The 19,116-nt window shown below is 40.8% G+C and overlaps 1 protein-coding gene across 2 annotated transcripts in view; it reads right to left on the minus strand.

The window, feature by feature from the left end:
• The window catches only part of PELI1 (pellino E3 ubiquitin protein ligase 1), a 92,310-nt gene that overhangs the window by 43,944 nt on the left and 29,250 nt on the right, over positions 1-19,116 (minus strand). The window contains exon 2 of one of the 2 annotated variants that reach the window (XM_053712075.1): positions 8,737-8,866. In XM_053712075.1, the coding sequence (XP_053568050.1) occupies positions 8,737-8,866 (130 nt within the window). Of the gene's footprint in view, positions 1-1,064; positions 1,251-8,736; positions 8,867-19,116 lie in introns of those variants that run through there. The other variant, XM_053712077.1, reaches the window with a different exon arrangement.

A 19,116-nucleotide genomic window follows, 5' to 3' on the forward strand; every position in this document is an offset into this window, starting at 1 on the left:
AGTCGTTTAACATTACATGTTCTTTCTAAATCATGAAAGAAAAAAAATGTGTTTCATGTCCCTTTAATATAACCGTGTTAGTTATGCAAAACTAGGAAATAGGTAATAAAAGGGATTATCTATCTTTTTAAAGAGTAAAAATTCTGGAGAAGACTTTCCCTTTAATAACACAATATGGGGACTGCATGATCTGTTTACATTTATAAAAGCAACAAGTCTTTGTAATTCAGATATAAAATACTATTATATTTTCTTATATTGTGGTGCTATATTGATTGCGTGCTTGTAAATTAAATCAGTTTGACTATTTTCTTAATATTTATATTTATAATTTTAGTAAAAAAATAAATTGCAAAACCTATTTATGCAGCAACTACAGTCTGATAATGTAATGAGTATATATTTAGAATTTTCACCTAGACATTTACCAGCTTTTAGGCTGAATAAGAATGTAAGCATTGCCCTTAAAGATTTTTGTTATTGAATTATACTAGCAATCCTCATGTTGCTTTAATGAGATTTCCCTATTGGTTCAGCATCTCCGTTGGACAGCAAAACACAGGAATATAACATCTGCATTCAGATTTTACTTGTTGTGGATATAATAAGGTATTCTCATTCTCGTGATAATTCTTTGTAATCAAATCACCATTTTACTAAAAACAGGGTTTTATACATAACGTGAAATCCATTTCTTCACATTGTGAATGATAGCACATGTAGCAGTAGATACATCCCTGCTAGTAGGTTAATACCAATCCACCACTTAATGAAGGGCATATACTTCTATCAAATTAGTTAACTGGGGCAGTAATAAATTCCTCCTACCATTTACCAAGGAGATAAGGGGGTGGCACACACCTACAAGAATAGATCTCCATGTAATGATTCTTGGAATGTTAAGAAAGATTAAATGATGAATAATAATAAAAAAACCTCTCTCACATTGAATGTGAGATAATATGAAGTACAAATGATTTATTATTAAAACATTCATACTAAAGCAGTTTAAATAATAAGCTAGAGTATAACTGTCTGGCAGTAAACAGGATTGCTCTAGGTACCTGCATGAGAAAGGGATCTCTTTCCCTCAGTGGACTTCTGTCTGACAAGGTGTAGGTTCAAGTCAAACAACTGGATTCCATCAAACAAGATGGCTATCAGCTGACATTAGAAACACAGATAGCTGGTAAGGTCTTCAACCAAAATGCTCACCTTGCTGGAGGTGGGGAAAAACTCAGATGCTCATTGACAAGTATAAAGCATAACATATTAAAAGACTGAATGACTGAATAAGAGACATATTATCCTAGGGACAAAAGGAAGCACTGACCACTTGAGAAGTTTGCTAAAAGGTGGATTCAATCTTATGGTCCACTAGATCTTGCAAGGATTCCTATTGTTACCCGTAGTGCAGGTTGCAATAAAAGACAACTGGGTTATTAAACCCATGACTGCATAATATATATCCAGATAAGGTGAAGAGAAACGTTGGATATTTTCCTAGGTTTGCAGCTCTTCTTTTTTAACAGATAACGACACAACCAAGAAAGGTTATTTCTTTATGTGCATTGATCTAAAAGGTATTTCAGTGATGCAGCGTTTGGGAAGCTCAGTGTACTCTAAGGACAGCTGTAATAAATTCACAGAATTCCTTGTGAATATGGGGGGTGGGGGGGGGACATGGATTTGAGTAAATAAAGATTTATAAACATTAAAGCATTAAGACTAAGAGAAAAAACATAATTTATGCTTACCTGATAAATTTATTTCTCTTGTGGTGTATCCAGTCCACGGATCATCCATTACTTGTGGGATATTCTCCTTCCCAACAGGAAGTTGCAAGAGGATCACCCACAGCAGAGCTGCTACATAGCTCCTCCCCTAACTGCCACATCCAGTCATTCGACCGAAACTAGCTGAGAAAGGAGAAACCATAGGGTGCAGTGGTGACTGAAGTTTAAAATTTAGACCTGCCTTAAAAGGACAGGGCGGGCCGTGGACTGGATACACCACAAGAGAAATAAATTTATCAGGTAAGCATAAATTATGTTTTCTCTTGTTAGGTGTATCCAGTCCACGGATCATCCATTACTTGTGGGATACCAATACCAAAGCTAAAGTACACGGATGAAGGGAGGGACAAGGCAGGTACTTAAATGGAAGGGACCACTGCCTGTAGAACCTTTCTCCCAAAATAGCCTCCGAAGAAGCAAAAGAATAAAATTTATAACATTTTGAAAAGGTATGAAGCGAAGACCAAGTCGCCGCTTTGCAAATCTGTTCAACAGAAGCCTCATTTTTAAAGGCCCAGGTGGAAGCCACAGCTCTAGTAGAATGAGCTGCAATCCTTTCAGGGGGCTGCTGTCCAGCAGTCTCATAGGCTAAGCGTATTACGCTCCGAAGCCAAAAAGAAAGACAGGTTGCCGAAGCCTTTTGACCTCTCCTTTGTCCAGAGTAAACAACAAACAGGGAAGATGTTTGACGAAAATCTTTAGTCGCTTGTAAGTAAAACTTTAAAGCACGGACTACGTCCAAATTATGTAAAAGACGTTCCTTCTTTGAAGAAGGATTAGGACACAATGATGGAACAACAATCTCTTGATTGATATTCTTGTTGGAAACTACCTTAGGTAAAAGCCCAGGTTTTGTACGCAGAACTACTTTATCTGTATGGAAAATCAGATAAGGAGAATCACATTGTAAAGCTGATAACTCAGAGACTCTACGAGCCGAGGAAATAGCCATCAAAAACAGAACTTTCCAAGATAAAAGTTTGATATCAATGGAATGAAGGGGTTCAAACGGAACTCCTTGAAGAACCTTAAGAACCAAGTTTAAGCTCCATGGAGGAGCAACCGGTTTAAACACAGGCTTAATTCTAACCAAAGCCTGACAAAATGCCTGGACGTCTGGAACCTCTGCCAGACGCTTGTGCAAAAGGATAGACAGAGCAGAAATCTGTCCCTTTAAAGAACTAGCTGATAATCCTTTATCCAAACCCTCTTGGAGAAAGGACAATATCCTAGGAATCCTAACCTTACTCCATGAGTAATTCTTGGATTCACACTAATGAAGATATTTGCGCCATATCTTATGGTAGATTTTCCTGGTTACAGGCTTTCGTGCCTGTATTAAGGTATCAATTACTGACTCGGAGAAGCCACGCCTTGATAAAATCAAGCGTTCAATCTCAGGCAGTCAGTCTCAGAGAAATTAGATTTGGATGATTGAAAGGACCTTGTAGTATAAGGTCTTGTCTCAGAGGCAGAGGCCAAGGTGGAAAGGATGACATGTCCACCAGGTCTGCATACCAGGTCCTGCGTGGCCACGCAGGCGCGATCAAGATCACCGATGCTCTCTCCTGTTTGATTTTGGCAATCAGTCGAGGGAGCAGAGGAAACAGTGGCAACACATAAGCCAGGTTGAAGAACCACGGTGCTGCTAGAGCATCTATCAGCGTCGCTTCTGGGTCCCTGGACCTGGATCTGTAACAAGGAAGCTTGGCGTTCTGGCGAGACGCCATGAGATCCAATTCTGGTGTGCCCCAACGATGAACCAATTGAGCAAACACCTCCGGATGGAGTTCCCACTCCCCCGGATGAAAAGTCTGACGCCTTAGAAAATCCGCCTCCCAGTTCTCTACACCTGGGATATGGATCGCTGATAGATGGCAAGAGTGAGTCTCTGCCCAGCGAATTATCTTGGAGACTTCTAACATCGCTAGGGAGCTCCTGGTCCCCCCTTGAGATGTTGTCCAACTGAAATCTGATGAACCTCAGGGTTGCTAACTGAGGCCAAGCTAGAAGAGCAATGAATATTGCTCTTAACTCCAGAATATTTATTGGGAGGAGTTTCTCCTCCACAGTCCACGATCCCTGAGCCTTCAGGGAATTCCAGACTGCACCCCAACCTAGAAGGCTGGCATCTGTTGTTACAATTGTCCAATCTGGCCTGCGAAAGGTCATACCTTTGGACAGATGGACCCGAGATAGCCACCAGAGAAGAGAATCTCTGGTCTCTTGATCCAGATTTAGCAGAGGGGACAAATCTGTGTAATCCCCATTCCACTGACTGAGCACGCATAATTGCAGCGGTCTGAGATGTAGGCGCGCAAATGGCACTATGTCCATCGGCGCTACCATTAAGCCGATCACTTCCATGCACTGAGCCACCGAAGGGCGCGGAATGAACATGGCAGGAATTTAGAAGCTTTGATAACCTGGACTCCGACAGGTAAATTTTCATTTCTACAGAATCTATTAGAGTTCCTAGGAAGGAAACCCTTGTGAGGTGTGATAGAGAACTCTTTCCCTCGTTCACTTTCCACCCATGCGACCTCAGAAATGCCAACACTATGTCCGTATGAGATTTGGCAATTTGGAAGTTTGACGCCTGTATCAGGATGTCGTCTAGATAAGGGGCCACTGCTATGCCCCGTGGTCTTAGGACCGCCAGAAGAGACCCCAGAACCTTTGTAAAAATTCTTGGGGCTGTAGCTAACCCAAAGGGAAGAGCCACAAACTGGTAATGCCTGTCTAGAAAGGCAAACCTTAGGAACCGATGATGATCTTTGTGAATAGGTATGTGAAGGTAAGCATCCTTCAAATCCACTGTGGTCATGTACTGACCCTCCTGGATCATAGGTAGGATTGTCCGAATAGTTTCCATTTTGAACTATGGAACTCTGAGGAATTTGTTTAAGATCTTTAGATCCAAAATTGGTCTGAAGGTTCCCTCTTTTTTGGGAACCCCAAACAGATTTCAATAAAATCCCTGTCCTTGTTCCATCTGTGGAACTGGATGGATCACTCCCATTATTAGGAGGTCTTGCACACAGCGTAAGAATGCCTCTTTCTTTATCTGGTTTACAGATAATCTCGAAAGGTGAAATCTCCCATGTGGGGGGGAAGCTTTGAAGTCCAGAAGATATCCCTGAGATATGATCTCCAACGCCCAGGGATCCTGAACATCTCTTGCCCACGCCTGGGCGAAGAGAGAAAGTCTGCCCCCTACTAGATCCGTTGCCGGATAGGGGGCCGTTCCTTCATGCTGTCTTAGAGGCAGCAGCAGGCTTTCTGGCCTGCTTGCCTTTGCTCCAGGCCTGGTTAGATTTTCAGGCCGGCTTGGATTGCGCAAAAGTTCCTTCTTGTTTTGTAGCAGAGGAAGTTGATGCTGCACCTGCCTTGAAGTTTCGAAAGGTACGTAATTAGACTGTTTGGCCCTTGATTTGGCCCTGTCCAGAGGAAGGGTATGACCCTTACCTCCAGTAATGTCAGCAATAATTTCCTTCAAACCAGGCCCGAATAGAGTCTGCCCCTTGAAGGGAATGTTAAGTAATTTAGACTTTGAAGTCACGTCAGCTGACCAAGATTTAAGCCATAGTGCCCTACGCGCCTGGATGGCGAATCCAGAATTCTTAGCCGTTAGTTTAGTCAAATGAACAATGGCATCAGAAACAAAAGAATTAGCTAGCTTAAGTGTTCTAAGCTTGTCAAGTATTTCAGTCAATGGAATAGCTGTCTAAAAGGCCTCTTCCAGAGACTCAAACCAGAACGCTGCAGCAGCAGTGACAGGAGCAATGCATGCAAGGGGCTGCAGGATAAAACCTTGTTGAATAAACATTTTCTTAAGGTAACCTAATTTTTTATCCATTGGATCTGAAAAAGCACAACTGTCCTCGACAGGGATAGTGGTACGCTTTGCTAAAGTAGAAACTGCTCCCTCCACCTTAGGGACCGTCTGCCATAAGTCCTGTGTGGTGGCGTGTATTGGAAACATTTTTCTAAAAATAGGAGGGGGGGGGGGGCACACCGGGTCTGTCCCACTCCTTAGTAATAATTTCTGTAAACCTTTTAGGTATTGGAAAAACGTCAGTACACACTGGCACTGCATAGTATTTATCCAGTCTACACAATTTCTCTGGCACTGCAATTGTGTCACAGTCATTCAGAGCAGCTAAAACCTCTCCAAGCAACACCCGGAGTTTCTCAAGCTTAAATTTAAAAGTAGACATATCTGAATCAGGTTTCCCCGAGTCAGAGACGTCACCGACAGACTGAATCTCTTCCTCAGCTTCTGCATATTGTGACGCAGTATCAGACATGGGCCTTAAAACATCTGCGCGCTCTGTATTACGTCTAACCCCAGAGCTATTGCGCTTTCCTCTGAATTCAGGCAGTCTGGCTAATACCGCTGACAGGGTATTATCCATGATTGCCGCCATGTCCTGCAAAGTAATCGCTATGGGCGTCTTTGATGTACTTGGCGCCATTTTAGCGTGAGTCCCTTGAGCGTGAGTCAAAGGGTCTGACACGTGGGGAGAGTTAGTCGGCATAACTTCCCCCTCGTCAGAATCCTCTGGTGATAATTCTTTTAAAGATAACAGCTGATCTTTATTGTTTAAAGTGAAATCAATACATTTAGTACACATTCTCCTATGGGGTTCCACCATGGCTTTTAAACATAATGAACAAGGAGTTTCCTCTATGTCAGACATGTTTATACAGACTAGCAATGAGACTAGCAAGCTTGGAAAACACTTTAAATCAAGTTAACAAGCAATATAAAAAAAACGTTACTGTGCCTTTAAGAGAAACAAATTTTGCCAAAATTTGAAATAACAGTGAAAAAAGGCAGTTAAACGAACGAAATTTTTACAGTGTATGTAACAGGTTAGCAGAGCATTGCACCCACTTGCAAATGGATGATTAACCCCTTAATACAAAAAACAGATTAACAAAACGAAAAATATGTTTTTTAAACAGTCATAACAACTGCCACAGCTCCTACTTTTGAAGCCTTTTGAGCCCTTCAGAGATGTCCTATAGCATGCAGGGGACTGCTGAGGGAAGCTGAATGTCACAGTTTGTAATTTTAACTGCACCAACTGTAACTTTTATACTATAACAGTGGAAAGCCTCAGGAAACTGTTTCTAGGCAAAAATAAAGCCAGCCATGTGGAAAAAACTAGGCCCCAATAAGTTTTATCACCAAAGCATATATAAAAACGATTAAACATGCCAGCAAATGTTTTATATTGCACATTAATCAGAGTATATACCTCTGATAGCAAGCCTGATACTAGTCGCTATTAAATCACTGTATTTAGGCTTTAACTTACATTAATCCGGTATCAGCAGCATTTTCTAGCAAATTCCATCCCTAGAAAAACTTAACTGCACATACCTTATTGCAGGATACCCTGCACGCTATTCTCCCTCTGAAGTTACCTCACTCCTCAGACATATGTGAGAACGGCAGTGGATCTTAGTTACTTCTGCTAAGATCATAGAAAAACGCAGGCAGATTCTTCTTCTAAATGCTGCCTGAGATAAAATAGTACACTCCGGTACCATTTAAAAACAATAAACTTTTGATTGAAGAAAAAACTAACTATATTTTACCACTTTCCTCTAACTACCTCCAGCTATGTTGAGAGCTTGCAAGAGAATGACTGGGTGTGGCAGTTAGGGGAGGAGCTATATAGCAGCTCTGCTATGGGTGATCCTCTTGCAACTTCCTGTTGGGAAGGAGAATATCCCACAAGTAATGGATGATCCGTGGACTGGATACACCTAACAAGAGAAATGGGAGCCATGTGAGGCTGCAGCATGGAAGCCTGGAGCCGTACATAGGACACAGAGTGCATTGATGTTAATACAAATTTCCTATGGCTGAATGTTTTGCACAGATGTGGCATAATGAGTGCACAACCAAGGGTAGCATATACAAGTCTGTTGTGTGACCAAACAGGAATATTGTCTGTGCTGGAAATTGAGATCCTTAATCTGATCTGCAGCAGAGTGAAAACCGCTCTGGAGGAATTAAAAGACAAACAAGTCTAGGAAGGTGAACAATCCGTATTTCTGCTTCCTAAATGCATGTGAAGGATATGTAGCAAAATTCTGACCCTTGTAATTATTGCCACATCAAGGTAAACCCCAGAGGGATGAGCTTGTGATGTGTGTGACAGTTGTCCAATCCTTAGAGAAGGGGGGAGATCAAATACAGTGCATTGAGAGTATGATCTTCATTCCACAGACTGACACAACCTGAGGGATGAGCTTGTGATGTGTGTGACAGTTGTCCAATGCTTTAGAAAAGGGGGGAGCTCAAATACAGTGCATCAACAGTACGATCTTCATTCCACAGACTGACACAATCAGAGGCAGGAGCTTGTGATGTGTGTGACAGTTGTCCAATTCTTTAGAGAAGGGGGGAGCTCAAATACAGTGCATCAACAGTACGATCTTCATTCCACAGACTGACACAAAGATATGGGGAGGGGTTTACAGGAATGAGCTGTACCTGGAATGTCCCTTGCAGTACATCTGTATGGAAAAGAGAAGTCAATATGATCCATCTGAGGAGGCACAGTTGGATCACAGTAGATGACATGCATGGAAAATAGAGCAGCCAGAGCTTTGTATTTGAGAAACAGTAAATCCATCCAACAGAGAAAAATAACAGAAAAAGAGTAAGGTTCAAAGACAAGAAACTTCCAAAAAATAAAAGGAGAGAGTTGGATGTAGGAGGAAGGAGAAAATATTTCCTGTTAAGCAATGTTTCTTCCTTTTCTGAGTAGTGGCCTGATATTAACCCAACAGTAATGAATCATCTTCTGCTTCACATGCTAGAATGATGAATGTGAGTGAAACGTAGCTTTTAGAAGAATCACAATCTTCTAATTTTAATTTCAAAACTAGAGCGATAAAGGAGAAAACATAGCTGTACCTTTGCTGCCTGTGGGGTACAGGCAATATGAACAGTACTTGGCTTCACCCCATTTGCTTTCAGTCTTTTCAATAAAGCAAACCTGCTTTTCCTTCTTCCTCTGTCTCCATTTGGCAGAGAACCATTGTATCTAGAAGATAAGATTTGAAAGAAACTATTTGATTCTCAGAGTTCAAAACCTTCAATGCTTAAAAAAAAAGTACATGTAATGTATACATTTTATTTGTTGCTCAACACAGCAGTCTCAGAAAGTCAAAATAATTAGTAACAGGCATGGGGAAGATTTCTCTCTCTCTCTCTATATATATCTATCTATATATATAGCTATATATATATATATATATATATATATATATATATATATATATATATATATATATATATATATATATATATATATATATATATATATATATATATATATCTATATATATATATATATCTATATCTATATATACATATACATACATACACTGTATATATATATAAACAATATCTAAAAAAGGATGTTAAACAAAAGCAGATTTTTCTGGTTTAGATGTTCTATATTTTGATATTACTTTTCATAAAAGAAGCAATATTATATCCAGTGAATTTATAATATGAATTTGCCTTTACAGGACACCTATTAAATCCCTGCATTCTATCAACCTTTCATGTTAAATCAGAATATGTCTTGATAATGCAATTAAATACGTCACTGCAAAATGTATTCCATTCTTCTAGTTAAAGGGATACTGAACCCAAATTTTTTCTTTCATGATTCAGATAGAGCATGCAATTTTAAGCAACTTTCTAATTTACTCTTATTATTAATTTTCCTTCATTCTGTTGCTTTCTTTATTTGAAAAGCAAGAATGTAAGTATAGAAGCCGGCCCATTTTTAGTTCACAACCTGGGTTGTGCTTGTCAATTGGTGGCTAAATGCACCCACCAATAAACAAGTGCTGTCCAGGGTGAAGATGGAATAATTTTTTTGGTTTAGTATCCCTTTAATGTTGTGGCACTGGCATGAATGTCACCAACATAACAATAATTTGCTGACATACCATTAGATTTGCATGTCTCTTCAGTGCTATTATAAATATCTTTTTGGTAAGCAGTATCTTCTATTATGACATTCACTATTAATTTAAATGGACATAAAAGTCAAAGTGAAAAAACGTTCATGGGTTATATAGTGCATGCAATTTTAAAAGACTTTTCAATTATTTTCTAACATCAAATTTGATTAATTCTCTTGGTATCCTTTGTTGAAAAGCATTCCTTTAGGAAGGCTCATATGCATCATTCCTCTGGTTCTGACTATGTGTTATACCCCTTTCCAGGCAACAGTGAACAAGTAAAATGCTGCAACACAGAGCACTTTTATACCTCTAAAAAACACACATATATACATACATGTTGAGTCCCAACATCATTCCAATTACTAGTGAGATATTCAACTCCTTGCCAGCAGGAGGAGGCAAAGAGGACCCCAAAGCAAAGCTGTTAAGTGTAACTGTCTAACCCATAATCCCTAGTCATTCGGCGGAAGGAAATGAAAAAAGAACACAAAGGGTGATAAGGTGCCTGAGGTTTACTCAAAAAACTGCAGAATTATAATTAAAAAAAAAAAAAAAAAAGGAGGGTGGGGTTGTGGACTCTCCATGTCCGGAAATAAATAAATTTATCAGGTAAGCATAAATTTTGTTTTATTTCCTATGACATGGAGAGTCCACGACATCATTCCAATTACTAGTGGGAACCAATACCCAAGCTAGAGGACACAGAATTAACAGGGAGGGAGAAAAAAGGCAGGAGGACCTAAACAGAAGGCACCACCGATTGAAGAACCTTTCTCCCAAAAGGAGCCTCGGCCGAGGCAAAAGTATCAAATTTGTAGAATATGGAAAAAGTATGTAGAGAGGACCATGTTGCCGCCTTGCAAATCTTATCCACAGAAGCTTAATTTTTGAAAGCCCAGGAAGAGGAGACAGCCCTAGTGAAATGAGCTGTAATTCTCTCTGGAGGCTGCTGTCCAGCAGTCTCATAAGCCAAACGAATCAAACGTCTCAACCAAAGAGACAGAGAAGTAGAAGTGGCCTTCTGACCCTTACGTTTTCCAGAGAAAACAACAAACAGGGCAGAAGATTGCCGAAAATCTTTAGTAGCTTTCAAGTAGAATTTCAGAGCCTGCACAACATCCAAGTTATGCAAAATACGTTCCTTTTAAAAAGAAGGATTAGGACATAAAGAAGGAACAACAATTTCCTGATTAATGTTTCGATCCGAGAACACTTTAGGGAGAAACCCCAATTTAGTATGAATGACTGCCTTATCAGCATGAAAAATAAGGTACAGGGAATCACACTGCAGAGCTGACAGCTCAGACACTCTGCGAGCAGAAGAAATGGCAACAAGAAATAAAACCTTCCAGGATAACAGTTTAATATCAACAACGTGCATCCGCTCAAACGGAGCCTGCTGTAAAACTTTAAGAACTAAATTAAGGCTCCACGGGGAGCAACAGGTTTAAACATAGGCAGAAATCGGATCCTTTAGAGTACTGACCGATAAACCCTTATCCAGGCCATCCTGAAGAAAAGACAAAATCCAGGGAATCCTCACCCTGCTCCAGGAGAACCCCTTAGATTCACACCAATAAAGATATTTACACCATATCTTATGGTAAATCTTGCGAGTAACCGGTTTTCGAGTCTGAATCATAGTTTAAATGACCGCTTTAAAAAACCACACCTAGACAGAATTAGGTGTTCAATCTCCAAGCAGTTAGTTTCAGAGAATCTAGGTTTGGATGGAGGAAAGGACCCTAAAGTAGAATGTTTTTACTCTGAGGTAACCAAGGAGGTAGAGATAACATCCTTACCAGACCCACGAACCAGATCCTGCGAGGCCATGCAGGAGCTATTAGAATCACTGATGGTCTCTCCTGTTTGATACTAGCAATGACTCGTAGAAGGAAAGCAAACAGAAGAAAGAGATAAGCCAGAGAAAACCTCCAAGGAACCGTTAGAGCATCTATCAGAACGGCCTGATGATCCCTTGACCTTGAACCGTACTTTGGAACCTTGTCGTTTTAGCTGGATGTCATCAGGTCCAACTCTGAAACCCCCCACTTGAGGGATATCTGAGAGAACACTTCCGGGTGGAGAGCCCAATCCCAGGGATGAAAGGTCTGTCTGCTCAGAAAATCTGCTTCCCAGTTCTCCACTCCTGGAATGTGGATGGCAGATAGAAGACAATCGTGGACTTCCGCCCATTGCAGAATGCAAGTCACCTCCTTCATGGCTAAGGAACTCTGAGTCCCTCCCTCGTGGTTGATGTAAGCCACTGAGGTGATGTTGTCCGATTGGAATCTGATAAACCGGACCAACGACAGTTGAGGCCACACTGATAGGGCATTGAAGATAGCTCTCAACTCCAATATGTTTATGGGAAGAGAGGACTCTTACCGAGACCAAAGGCCCTGAGCCTTTAGAGGACCCCAAAAAGCACCCCAGCCTGACATCTGGCGTCCGTAGTCACAATTTCACAGAAAGGTCTTAGTAAACAAGTGCCCCGAGACAGACGTTCCTTTGACACCCACCACGAGAAAGAGTCTCTTGTAAGAGAGTCCAGATTTATCCTTTGTGATAAATCCGAATAATCTCAGTTCCATTGATGGAGTATACAAAGTTGCAGCGCTCACAGATGGAACCAAGCAAAAACAAAATTTATGCTTAGCTGATAAATTTCTTTCTTTCCGGATACGGTGAGTCCACTGAATCATCAATTACTGTTGGGAATACCACTCTTTGCCAGCAGGAGGAGGCAAAGAGCACCCCAGCAAAGCTGTTAAATGTAACTTCCCTTCCCACAATTCCCAGTCATTCGACCAAAGGAAAATGGAGAAAAGGGAATAACACAAGGTGTAGAGGTGCCTGAGGTTAAGGTTAAAAATAGCCGTCTTAAAAAAAAGGGCAGGTCGTGGACTCACCATATCTGGAAATAAATTTATCAGTTAAGCATAATTTTTGTTTAGATATGGCGAGTCTACGGAATCATCAATTACTGTTGGGAATCAATACCCAAGCCAGAGGATACAGATTAGGGAAGGACAAGATTTGGAAAAATTATGCAGAGAAGACCAAGTTGCAGCCTTGCAAATCTGTTCCACAGAAGCTTCATTTTTAAAAGCCCAAGAAGAAGAAACAGCCCTAGTGGAATGAACTGTAATTTTCTCTGGAGGCTGCTGTCCAGCAGTCTCATAACCCAAACGAATAATACTTCTCAACCAGAAAGAAAGAGAAGTAGCTGTAGCTTTCTGACTTCTATGTTTCCCAGAGAAACAAACCAACAGGGCAGAAGACTGGCGAAAATCCTTATGAGAAGGATTAGGAAATAGAGAAGGAACAATTTCCTGATTAATATTTCTATCCGAAAAAACTTTAGGAAGAAAACCTAAATTTAGTACGAAGAACCACCTTATCAGCATGAAAAATAAGACAAGGAGAATCATACTGCAAAGCTGAGAGCTTCGAGACTCTCCGAGCAGAAGAAATAGCAACAAGAAACAAAACCTTCCAAGATAATAACTTAATATCTATGGAATGCATATGCTCAAACGGAGCCTCCTGCAAAACTTTAAGAACAAGGTTAAGGCTCCAAGGAGGAGAAACCGACTTAAACATAGGCCTGATTCTGATCAGTGCCTAACAAAAATATTGTACGTCTGGCAAAACCGCCAGACGCTATGTAACAAAATAGGCAAGGCAGAAATCTGACCCTTCAGAGTACTTGCTGACAAACCCTTCTCCAGACCTTCCTGGAGAAAAGACAAAATTCTAGGATTCCTGACCTTACTCCAAGAGTAGCCCTTGGATTCATACAAATAAAGATATTTACGCCATATCTTATGGCAAATCTTTCTAGTAACAGGCTTGCGAGTCTGAATCATGGTCTCAATGACCGCCATAGAAAAAAACCATACTTAGACAAAACTAATTGTTCAATCTCGAAGCAGTCAGCTTCAGAGAAACAAGATTTGGATGAAGGATTAGACCCTGAGTTATGTTCTTCCTCAGAGACAACCTCCAAGGTGGAAGAGATGACATCTTCACTAGGTTTGCAAACCAGATCTATCAGAGCATCCTGCAGATCTTTTGACTTTGAACCATACCTTGGAAACTTGGCGTTCTGCCGAGACGCCATCAGGTCCAACTATGGCACCCCCCATTTGAGGGTTAACCAGGAGAACACCTCCGGATGGAGAGCCCACTCCCCGGGATGAAATGTCTGTCTGCTCAGGAAGCCTGCTTCCCAGCTGTCCACTCCTGGAATGTGGATGGCAGACAGACAGCAAATCTGAGCTTCCACTAAGGAAGTCCGAGTTCCTCCCTGGTGGTTGATGTAAGCCAATGAGGAGATTTTGTCCGACTGGAGGCTGATAAACCGGGCTAAGGACAACTGAGGCCAATCCATCAGAGCATTGTCTCAGACTGCTCCCCAGCCCAACAGGCTGGCATCCGTGGTCACTATAAAGATAGTTCTCCGGAAGCATATGCCCTGAGACAGATGCCCCTGAGAAAGCCACCACATGAGAGGGTCTCTAGTCGACTGATCTAGATCTATCCTTTGAGACAAATCCGCATGATCCCCGTTCCATAGACTGATCATGCAAAACTGCAGAGCTCTCAAATGGAATCGAACAAAGGGAATGATGTCCATGCAAGCAACCATGAGACCAATTACCCCGATACAATAAGTCACTGATACCTAACAGTAGGCTGCAGAAAGAGGCAAATGGAAAAAAAATAGATTTTCTGACCTCTGTCAGAAATATTTCCCTAGATAGGGAGACTATTATGGTCCCCAAGAAAACTACTCTTGTAGCTGGAACAAGGGAACGCTTTTCCAGATTCACTTTCCATCCGTGGGAATGTGAAAGAGACTGAAGAAAGAAATTCCCGGGAGTCCACTTGTCTTTTTCACTAATAACAGCTAATTTTTATGGAAATACTACAACAATATCTCTGAATGAGAGATTGCTTGTTGAAAATATGGCGCCTGAACCAATATGATGTCCAGGTAGGTCCCCACTGCTATTCCTCGAGACTTGAACACTGCCAAGGGAGCCCCCAGAACTTAGAGAAGATTCTGATAACCGAGGCAAGGCCAAACAGACGAGCCGTACACTGAAAGAGTTTGTCTAGAAAGGCAAATCTCATGAACTTGATGATCCCTAGAGATGGAAACACGAATATATGCATGCTTCAGGTCTATGGTCGTCATGCTGACCCTCTTGCACCAAGGGAAGCATGGAGCAAATGGACTCCATTTTGAAGGATGCTACTCTGAGAAACTTGAGACACTTTAGGTCTAAACAAGGACGGAAAAGTCCCTCTTATTTGGGAACCACAACAGATTGGAATAGAACCTAGACCATGTTCCCTTACAAGAACTGGAACAACCACTCACAGGGAGTAAATATCCTGTACACATTTCAAGAATGCCTCTCTCTTTATCTGGTCTGCAGATAAACAGAGGTGGAATCTGCCCCTGGGAGGAAGTTATAAATTCTACAGCCAAAGGATCTGGGACAACTTGCATCCAAGCTTGATAAAACAGAGCAAGTCCCTCCCACTTGGTCTGATCCCTGGATCAGGGGCAAACCCTTCATGCTGATTTAAACTCAGCTGCGGGTTTTTCTGAATGCTACCCTTGCTCCAAGACCGATTGGGTTTCCAAGAAAACCTGGACTGCTCCTGCTTGGGAGAGAAAGAGGAAGACTGTCCTTTGAAGTTACAAAAGGAACGAAAATTACTCTGACGTCCTTAAGGTCTAATTTCTTGTCTTATGGTAGAAAAGACCCTTTTCCACCCGTAATATCAGAAGTATTTTTCTGCCAGACCATATCCAAACAAGGTCTCACTCTTGTAAGGAAGCGCCAGAATATTGGACTTGGAGGAAACATCAGCTGACCAAGATTTTAGCCACAACGCCCCGCAGGCTAACACACCGAAGCCAGACATCTTGGCTCCCAGTCTATTTAGACAAGGCATCGCACCAAAAAGATGCCGCATTTGACACAGTGGCAATAAAAAACTGCAGTTTTCCATAGAAAACCTAGATAATCAATAAGCGTCCAGCTTCTTGTCCATGGATCCATAAAAGGAGCAGCTATCCTCCATAGGGATCAAAATTCTCTGAGCCATAGTAGAAAAAGTCCCTACTACTAAAGGCACCGTGCATTTAATAGAATCAGAGACAGGAAAAAAACATTAAAAGACGGAAGACAGGTATCCCTAGCTTCTCCTAGTCCTGTGAAAAATTTCAAAAGCACGTCTAAAGACACTTCCACATAGGAAGGAAGAACATAGAGATGATGAAGTTTGCAAAACTTCCAAGAGTTGACAACGACAGGAATATCAGTGTCGTCCAAGTTTCCAAAACCTCCTTTAACAATACATGAGGTGTTCAAGCATACATCTGAAGGTTACCACTTCAGTATCAGATGAAGGAATTATACTGTCCGAATCTAAGATTTCACCCTCAGAGGCTACAGACGTATTCCCTCATCAGACTAATGAGGAATGATAACCTGAGTGGCAACAGATAGGACAGAAACCTTACTATCTGAATCTCTTACGTTCCTTTTGCGTCTTCCCTCTTAAAATAGGAAAAGCAGATAATGCCGCAGATATCACTGAAAATACCTGGGTAGCAATTTCTGCATGCAAATAAACTCCTCCAGGAGATTGATAGGAACCGCAGGGCACTGTATGTGACACCATTAAGGCTTGGGACTTTTGAGGAGAAAGCTGTGGCATTGTCTGAACAGCATCATCCTGGGAGACAACAGGCTCATAGAGCAACTACCTATCTTGACATGCAATATGTCTGGCTAACCATATAGTACAGAGGTACTTAGCAAATAAATCTGTGCGTTTAAATGAATCATGAGAGATAACATATCCTAAAGATTAGCTAAAAAAAAATTAGTTCCCAGTGCAGGACCTTAGTTCCCTGTGCAGGACCAACATAAGACAGGATTCCTTTGAGTCTTCTAATGTAACAGAAAACACTCCTAAAATTCAGACCATTAAAAAAAATAATAATTGCACAATGAAATATCATGTATGAGGAAGAATGAATTAACAATGGGTATAATTAACCCCTGAGTAACCTCTACATGACCCATAATAAAAATAATCAGGGTTTACTATTATTTATGAAGTATTAACCCTTAGTCTAGCTGTCACTCACAGTGCCTGCTCCCTGCCATAAGCAATACTGCTTGTATCACAGGAATTAAACCGCTCAGTGCAGCTCCTCTGTTTAGCGCCAGCGTTTAACAAATAACAAAATGGCACTTACCGGCACCTCTGGCTGTCCGGAAGGAGGACAGCTCACCCAGCATGAGAGGAAGCCACTCCTCACAGAGACCTGTGAAAATAAGAAAGGACAGAGTAAACCTACTCTGGCTTTCTACATAAGGGCAGCAACCTGTTAAGAAATCGCAGTGAGGCCACCCCTCACAAGTTCCTAACTGCTTGAAAGCTACCACTGCCCTACTGAAGAGACTGACGTGGAGTACAGCTAAACGCTTTACAGAAGATTAGAGCAAACCTACTTTGGCTTTCAAAATAATAAACTCTTGACTGAAGCAAATCTTATTCAGACACCAAAACTTCACCTCCTATACTTAGGGGAGATATTTTGTTGTTGTTCAGTCAGAATACAGGCAGGTATTTAAACACAGAGTGTGAAACACATTTATGACAGACATGGAGATGGATAACACAGTGTTATCCAGTACCTTCTATGATGCAGAGGCCAGAAGGGAGCTATTTAGGAAAGTTTTCTCTGCTGGTAAAAGTGAAGGTTTTATTCCTTAAAATAATAATAATAATAAAAAGTAACAAGAAAGGGAAATTTAACAAGAATAAGAGTGAAGAAAAACTCCCTGACCAACAGGAAGATGCAATTCCCAAGCCTATTCTAAAAAAAAAAGAAACAGAATAGGAGAGTGATGTTTACTTCAACTGAAGCTGATAGTGACCAAGAATCACAGATGTCATTGACTTCAGGACCATCCACTCCTCTCTCTTTTTCTATTTCTTCCCTTTCCTCCCATTCTCTGCAGGTGACTTCTACCGATGAGACTGAAAATGAAGAACAAGTAGTTCGGCCAAAGGCCCCAAGAAAAGATAACAAGATCCCTTTAGAAGAACCAGATGACCCAAAATCAAGAAGGAAGAATGCTCACTAAGCAATGGGACTTTAAATTTAAATGTCATTAATTTGTCCAAATACCCTCTGAGTGCGAGTCAGATGGCTTTGTTAAGTAAAGAGTTGAGTTTTGCCCCAAAAATAAATTTTTGCACTTTTAATACCTTGTTGGACATTAACAGGTTTGTTAGAAAAATCACGCTCAGGAGGTATTTCTCTCTACATGGTGATGCCAGGGTATCTAATGTGGAAGATAATAAGGACATTATAGATAAAACCAATGACATTTCATTCACTGACGCTTGTGCATTAAACACATTGGTGGAGCTTACTGATAGCACTGACATGATTGATATGGATATGAGACCAAAGGGTCCATGTAGAACAGGTTCTGCTTTTTCCCCAATCCAATTGAGAGGTCCAGCATTGAATATGTTCCAAAAGAGTGTAGAAAATGATGTTATGTAATTAAAAACACAAGTAAATAGTAATTACAACAATTTAACGAAGTCTAAAAAACTGGCGTTGGATCTTCTGCAAAAGAATGATAATATTGGTATGCGTAATTCGGACAAAGGAGGAAATATTGTTGTCCTCAATAAAACTGATTATTTTGCGGAAGCTCAATGCCAGTTAAGTGACCATACTGTGTATAAAAAAAAACTTGTGGCCAACCTCACACAAACTTTCAGGAGAGAACTTATCAGTCTTGTGGATTGATGGTATAGGTATGGGGGTGTTCAATGAGGAAGATGGGCATAATCTGATACCGGAGCTCCCTGATCCACTATTTGCCAAAAGGTACATAAGGATCCTGTCAATCCACCAAGTATGCAGATAGTTTCGGGCATTGGCTCATTATTAGAGCCATACTCAGAGTGGACTGATGGGATCCTACAACCTTTGGTAAAGAATCTTTACACATATTTGAGGTATTCTCAACTTATTGGGTGTTTAGAAGATATTAAATGGCAAAATGGGTTAAACTGGATAGTAGTGGACATAGCTTCCTTGTACACCTCCATACAGAGGGTATTTCAGCAGTACAATATTTTCTTGACAAATTCACGTTACAACATGGATATTAAGTTGTATATTTGTGCAGTCCTAGAATTTTTGCTAACTCACATTTCTATTTTATTTTTGATGATATATATTACTTACAGT

This window comes from Bombina bombina, chromosome 4, assembly GCF_027579735.1.
Source record: "Bombina bombina isolate aBomBom1 chromosome 4, aBomBom1.pri, whole genome shotgun sequence".
Classification (NCBI taxonomy): domain Eukaryota; kingdom Metazoa; phylum Chordata; class Amphibia; order Anura; family Bombinatoridae; genus Bombina; species Bombina bombina.